The following is a 7,923-nucleotide window of genomic DNA, read 5'->3' on the forward strand; positions in this document are numbered from 1 at the left end:
GGATTGTGATGAGTTGTATGAGCCCCCAATAAAATGATTTTAAAAAAATTTTTAAAGAAAGAAAGTACAGCCGTGGAAAGTTGCAGGGGCAGTTGTACTCCATCCATAGGGTCCCTCTGACTCAATGACAATGGATTTGGTTTTACTTCACTGCAACCACAGCACAGCTGCAATCTGTGAACATCTCACTTTAGCATTACAATATTCTCAAGGAGTCCGTATTGACTAGCCTGTGTTTCTCCCTGCAGAGGTCCTTCCAAGGCATATGTGGGTTCAAGGTATACATAAACAATGAGAAAGCATACTACTATTGCCTAAATGATTAAAACGCTAAGTACTAAAATGTATACATTGAGATTAGCAAAGATACAATCACAATCTATTCCTCTAACTTATCTCATATTTAACATATAAATGAAAAAAATGCCTTACCATAAAGAACAGACTGGATGGATGTGTGCGCTAATTATTTTAGCAATGCCTCTTGTCAAAAAATCCCAGATGACAATTCGGCCATCGTTACAGCCCACTGCAAGAAGTGTGCCCCACCTGTTAAAGGTGCAAGTCAGGGCCATGCTGATGCAGTCCAAAGTACCATCAGCTTCCTGAAAATTAAAACGAATACAAGACAGTAACAGAATAATGACAATAAAAGCCAGGTATCTTACAAGTTATCCATCATCGTTGCTACCTGTCTTAAGTTTAAAATGCAATGTATATCAAAATAATCTCTATGCATCTTTTTATTCCTATTAAACTAGTCAAAAGGAAGAAAAATTTGTAAAAGTTAATAGAGGATATTTAGAATCAAGTATGATGGATCTCATATTAGTATACAACTTGGTAAAAAACTTTTCCATCTAATTTTTAATTGGAGAGCAGTTAAGGACATTACAAAAGTCATTTTAAAAATCATACCTATTGGCCTAAAAATCAAAACGCCTTAGAATTTATCCTACAAATAAATAACTAAGTAACCTGGGGTGACCTTTATGCACAACATTACCCTTTAAAAACCAAGCCCACTGCCGCTGAGTAGACCCCAGCTCATGGCCATGTCCCTGGATGACAGAGTAGAACTCCCAGGGCTGTAAATCTTTCTGGCTGCAGCTTGCCCCACCCCCGTGTTTCTACCTCTGAACGCTGGTGGGTCCAAACGGCCAACCTTTCAGCTGGCAGCTGAGCACTTCAACGATGGTGCCACCAGATTTCCGTCAGGCATGACATTAGGGAACTAAAATTTTACATCAATATCTAGACTCTTAAAATAACCATGATGACTATGGTGAATATGACTTAAAAACATTCTCAAGTGTTATAACATATTTTAAAAAGTAGAACACATATAACATGCAGATAAAATCCTATAACTTAAATTTTTTATTATAAAATGTAAAGGTAAGTGAATTATAAGGTTTAAATAATTATGGTAGGGTTTCCAGCCAAAATGTGCCTATCCACTTATCTCCCAGCTGAAAATTTAGCATTTTAGTTCCGTATTATAACCAAAAAATACATATATCACACCTCATGCCTCTAATGTCAAAAAACAAGTATGGGCACAGAGTTTTCTCTCAAAGGGACACACGAGATCATTGAGAAGTTTCTAAAATCATGACAACACGGCCAGTCTTACCTCTGGATAGTTCTGCCCAAAGGACTCTGCAAGAAAGCAAAGAGAGAGCGTTGGTGGGGCACGTGCCGCCTCCTGCAGGCATCCCACAGCTCACTGACTGCACGCAGCAGCGGCTCACAAAGGGTGGGCCCAGGGCCAGCGGCCCTTTCAGAGGCTCCAAGGGGTCAGACCTATTTCACCATAGTTCTAAGATGGCATTGGCCTTGCTCACGCTCATTATCTCTTACGCACAGAGGCTTCCCAGAGGCTAGCTCCAAATACCTGGGACCCAGCAACGGTCTGACGTCACCAGAAGCAGATGGGAGAGTCCAGTCAACTTCTACTAAGGCACACATTAAGAGAAAAAATGTTCCCCAAACCATCTTATTGGGAGCCAATAGAGATACCATTCCATGTTCAATCACATCATGCAGTATTATGCAATTTCTACCACAGTCTGTTTCCAAACATTCTCTTCTGTCTTGAACTCCTTGAACATTAAGGAAACTTGTAAAAATATAAAATAATATCACTCTTCTCACTTGGCTTTATAAGATAGTTACTTTTCATAAAGATAATGTTATTTATAAGTAAATAAGTAATGATTGGGCTTATTTATTATGGATACTTTTAAATAATAAAAATTTTAAATCTCTCCATTGTAATTTCTACATTAGTATACAGAGACAGCTAAATCCCACACAAACAAAAGCTCTTTGGGGTCTTAAGAGTTTCTGAGAGACTAAAGGAGTCCTGAAACCCAGAAGCTGAAAGCTGCCGACAGCTCCAAGTCTAGTAATACTGCTTCTCCTCCACACTCCGGCTAGTTCACAATCGATTTCTCTATTTACCAAAAAGAAGCACAAGGAAAGTTAAGAATAAAAGCAGCCAAGTTATCTGAAGTCTCAACCTCACTCTGAGACCTTTCGGACAAAGCATTTAAGTTGTAACCCAATCTAGCAGTTTATTAAACTCAGTTCTCTACTTCATTTGTTAAATAAAAAATACTTCAGTATAGCTATTCCTAAGTGCCTATACTAGATGGCATTTGCACATTAGAGACAAATACTTCAAAGTATGATAGTATGGTGATAACAGAAATTTAAGTTCCACAGCTGCATATTTGTTTGTCATTACCCAAATAATTTATTACCGCTTTCAAGTTAAACTATAAGAACTACTGGTCTGAAGAGTCTGTTTTAAAATGAGTATCCAAATAAGATATAATTTTTTAAAGGTGTCTGATTTATTAAAAAAGTAAAAGAAGTTTGAAAATCAAGCTTATTGTACTTTATTTTATTAAAATGAATGGAAAGCTGAAGAGTTAAAACTTAACAGTTTGGGTATTGAGTTCATTTTAATGGTGTTGGAGCAATTTGGAGAGGGATAACAATAATGGTTGTACAACAGGAAGAGTATAATCAATGGCACTGAATTATACATGTAGAAATTGTTGAATTGGTGAATATTTTGGTGCGTATATTTTTGCCAAAATTGAAAAAAATTACACGAATAACCATGAGTACAGGGTAAAATACAATTGATTGTGGTAAAGATTGTACAACTCTTTTTGATATGGTTGGACTATTGAATTGTATATGTGAGTGAAGTGCCAATAAATCTATTTTTTTTTTAAACTTATAGCTAATTTTTTTAAAGTCCCAAGTTAAGAAAATTGAAGTAAAGTTTTAAAAAGAGATAATGTCCCCCAAAATAACTAATCTGATTTATATAAAATGCCCCCAACCCAAGGCGGCTTGCTTGGAATCTTCAATCATGGAAGAAAAGAACAAAATATAATGCTGATCAGAAATGTACAGTTGAAAAAATAACAGCTTCCCCCTCTCCAATCCCCTTACGAAGGTAAAATTTTATTTTTATATACTTGCACAAAAATAAAATGTAATAATTTTCTTTTAAATGACATGATACTACAAGGGAGCTTCACAAAGTTCGTGGAAAATGGAGTTCAGCAATAATGACATTTTCCCAAGGGCTCTGTGAAGCCTCCTGCATCCGGTGGTGCGAGTCTGTAACAAACCAACCTCTACACACCTTCCCGAAGCGGCAGGCCTACAGTCACAGGGCCAGGACGCAGTGACAACAAAAGGGACTGCTTATTCAAAAATTAAAACCAAAAAAGATACAGCACAAACTAAACCAAAAATACCCGATAACGGAGCCGAGTGATTTCTTGTTTGTGGAAAGGGAACAGAGCCTCTGAGGGAATGTACCAGAGGTACATCACCACGAGCCCAGACACCAAGCTCACTGATATTTCAGCCCCAGTTATCCGGTGATTGGGTTTTGTGTTTTTGTTTATTTTTCATGGACCACTCAACTGAATTACAGTACGAAGTTTAAAGGCACATGAAAATCCTGACACATAAAAATAACAAGCTAGTTTGGGGTAGTTTGGCTGAAGGACCAGAGCAAGGCAGGCAAACAAGACTATGGGAGCACAAGGCCATTTCCTCAGGGAAAACTCAAAACCACATTTATATCCCCATCCTCTTACCACTTACCATTTTGTCCAACAATTCTACCAATTATTTTTGGTTATAAAGATCATAAAATTCTTTTAAAGATTTCAACAGCTGTAGATGCCAAAGAAAAGACACACTAGTAAGCGAAATAAATTGTAAGAGAATTTAACTTGCTGATTAAAGAAACATGAATGGCTTTCATAGCAAAACATAATTTCCAAAATGTGTTACACAAGAACAATTCTTAAGTGGTTCAATAAGTAAAGAGCACAATGAAAAATTATTATAATACACACACACACACACACACACAGCGAACAGTAGACCCACAGTGTGTTGTGAGCAACTTCTCCCTGCTATTCAAACTCTTATGGAGAGGAATGGGGAGGGGAGAGATTAAAGGCTTCAGCATTTAGTTTTTTTATAAAGCAAATATTAATGATCGATAGCCAAAACTTTATAAAGACAACACAAAAAAGAAAATAACAGTTCTTTTCACTTAAGAATATAAATGGTACATGACATTAAACCTTTACATTCTGCACACTAGGAATTATTTCTAAGTTACTGTCACATTTGATACATTAAAAAAAAAAACCTGACAATATTCGACCATATAAGAAGGCATTTTAGGAGGGGGGAGGGAAGGGGAAAATGAGCAAACGATATTGAGGGCTAGAGGGTAAATGTCTTGAGATTGATGAGGGCAACAGGTGTACATATGTGCTTGACTCAATGGATGGATGTATGGACTGTGATAAGAATTGTACGAGCCCTCAATAAAATAATTTTTTAAAAATAAGAGAATAATGAGGGTAACAAATGTACAAATGTGCTTTATACAATTGATGTATGTATGGATTGTGATGAGTTGTATGAGCCCCCAATAAAATGATTTTTTTAAAAAGTCTAAAATGACTTAAAAAAAAGAAGGCATTATAGTGTATAGCAGAAACAAAATAGCAAAAGGACTGCACGACAAGGCAAAAGCAAAATAAGGATTATGGTAAAACTGTCCCAAACTCATTCATAGTACAACGTAATCTAATGTGAATCTTTAGTCAAGAATGTAAAAAAAATATCAGTACATTCTAAAAAAGTATTTGATGAAAGGAAACATCTATTTCCAAAACCAGAAATAAAATATTATATACATTATGTATGTATAATATTTTAAATCAATGTCCTCTTAGAAAATCTAGCCAGTGGAATAAAGCAAGAAAATGAAATGACTGGTCTAAGCACTAAATAAAGGGAGAGAACATGCTTTCAAATTTGCTAATGACACTGAGTACTACAAAGCACAAGAAATTCTCATTTAAGAAGCGACTTAAATTAATAAGAAATGAGGTGATTTTAAATGTAAGAGTTTATTACATTGCAAATGGGAAACACTACCCAGAGGGGAGGGAAAAGACATGCAGGACACAAGCAGAAGGCCTCTCACAAGCGCAGCCGTTCTCTGTAACAGGTATCAACTGCTAGCTGGACCTGTCGTCTGACTGCATGCGCAATGTCTTCATTTTCACATGGTCAAAGGCAGTTTCGGTTATTTCAGAACTGTTGCTTTTCCTCTCCTGTCCAGGGTCTTCTCCAGCCCAACACTATGTATGAGTTCTCCTAACGCTTCTTCTACAGGTTTGTTTTTGAAAAGGATTTTAGTTTACTTAGAATTTATTTTTACATGTTGTACAAGAGATGTGCGACCATTTTTTTCTCCCAGATGCACACTTGGTTATGCAGTCAATTCGGAGTAGAACCATGCGCCACAGTTGTCTATGGCTGATGTTTCAGAAGGAGAACACCATGCTTTCTTCTGAGGCCCCTCAGAGATGTCTTACATCTCCTCTTCCAGGAAGCAGACAGCAGGTTACCCGTCTGTCCCACCCAAGGACTCCATGTAAATAAACTTTCAATTCAATGGCCTTCAAATGTTTTCTTTTTTCCCTCTCTTCATGTATAACACCAGGGCTTGTTTATTACACACTGAGGTACAATTCTGTAATACAATCCATGCGGGACAGGAGGAACGATCTAAATGTGAAAGTAGAACACAAACTCCAAAGGAGCAGCTAGACAGGCGTCCAGCTGGAGTCCTCCCTCAAGAGCCGATGCTCCCCTCTGCCCAGCCCCACAGGACAGGCTCGCTGGAGAGCAGGTCCATTCACACGGATTCAGGGTGACAACCAGGAGGTACTCTTTATCTGCAGCAACCAGGATCTTGTTTCTTGGCCTGGATCCTGAGAAAGGTGAAGTTGTTCTGTGGGTTGCTGCCTCGGACTGTGCTCCCGGCCTTCCGTCACTGGACCGTGGCCGAGTTGTCCAAGGTAGTTCGTATCGGGATGCCTGTCAGAGTTCATATTTGGGACTCGATTTTCATTTCTGATCATAAACCCGTTATGGACCTTTCTGCATTGACAACCATAGTTCCAATCACCCCTTTATGACTCTGGATCCGCTTTAAGATCTCCTCTATCTCTGTGCAGTCACATGCAATGATGCAGAAAGCGGGAAGATCACAGGCCAGTGGGTGCACTCTTGTGGATCCAATGGCAGTGGATGTATCTCCAGGGCTCTGGTTGCCATCAGCATCTTTAATACTTTTTGCTATTTGTCTTTACTCCATCTGAAGCCACATTATTACTTTTTGGAGAAAGTAGTTTTGCACTCCCATATAAAGTCGTTTTGTACTCCCATGAAAACATGCATTTTCAGTGGTTCAGTTTTATGCCTTCTCTAGATTACAGAGGACTGTAAAAGGATATGGCCCAGATAGATAACACTGGAAGGGAGATGGAAGGCAAGATCATTTTTTTTCCTGGATTTATTTTCAGTGCTTCTACTGTTTCCCCAAATTTGTACTGTTCGTTAATTTGAAAAACAGCACATTCAAGAAGTCCAAGATCCATGGCCTGTCCAGCTTTAAACTTGAGCTTGCTCATCATTTCTTTGATGTACTCAAAAATCCCTTTATTCTTAACAGCCATAATCCAAGTGTCAGACTTCTATATAAAGGCAGTCCTCAGTTATGAACGTCAAAACTTATGAGCAACTCCTGTTAGCCCTTTAGTGCAGAGCTTCTAATAATTTCTAGTTATGTGATGGCTAACAAAAATGAAGCAAAATGGACCTGAATTTTTAAAATTTGGATGATCCTTCAAGGAATGAAAAAAAAAAAAAAACTACAATTAGGAGTTGAAGCCCTGTAATGGGAGCCCCGGGAGAGTGGGTTGACAGTAGGCTTGTGGAAAGCCACACACATTCAAAGCAGGGTGGTCAGCTGCCATCTTGAAGCGGGAAGTGCCGTTTCCAATCCCTGCTTTAATGTTCTGTGAGTTTGCCCTCAGCTTGAAATAGCTGGATTAACGCACACTCACAACGAGTTCTTCACCACAGTCACCTGCACTTGCTGCACACGCAGCTTGTAAATCACCGGAAAGCTTGAGCCTTTTCTTGCACTTGAAAAAAAACACCCACTGCCAATTCTGACTGATACTGACCACACAGGACGAGAAGGACAGCTCCCCTAAGGCTCCCCAGGCTGTAAGTCTTTTTCAGGAGCAGAGGACGTCACTGTCTCGGGCAGAGCAGGTAGATTTGAAGCGCTGGCCTTGAGGTTAATAGCCCAACGGGTAATCCACAAAAGTACACCTGAATAAGATCCTATGTGTCTGTTTCTATTACCTATGAATTCTTAAGCTTTAGGAGCAAATCTTATTATTAACCCAGGGGCTGCTGTTACGATCTCCTTCATTCTTCTCAACCCACTAAGTGGGTAGTATTCTATCTTGTCATGGTTTGAATTGTACACACACACACACA

General features: G+C 38.6%; 1 protein-coding gene and 1 pseudogene across 1 annotated transcript in view; both read right to left on the reverse strand.

The window, feature by feature from the left end:
* Positions 1-7,923, reverse strand: part of RBBP5 (RB binding protein 5, histone lysine methyltransferase complex subunit) — a 47,620-nt gene that overhangs the window by 32,814 nt on the left and 6,883 nt on the right. The window contains exons 2-4 of the mRNA XM_045298188.1: positions 1,637-1,662; positions 433-605; positions 147-150 (exon numbers count right to left, since the gene is read on the reverse strand). Coding sequence (XP_045154123.1) covers positions 147-150; positions 433-605; positions 1,637-1,662 — 203 coding nt within the window. The remainder of the gene's footprint in view (positions 1-146; positions 151-432; positions 606-1,636; positions 1,663-7,923) is intronic.
* LOC123522567 overlaps positions 6,136-7,923 on the reverse strand; it is a 3,318-nt pseudogene continuing 1,530 nt past the window's right edge.

This window comes from Echinops telfairi, unplaced genomic scaffold (assembly GCF_000313985.2).
Source record: "Echinops telfairi isolate 266 unplaced genomic scaffold, ASM31398v2 ScPeMD7_7424;HRSCAF=8462, whole genome shotgun sequence".
Taxonomy (NCBI): domain Eukaryota; kingdom Metazoa; phylum Chordata; class Mammalia; order Afrosoricida; family Tenrecidae; genus Echinops; species Echinops telfairi.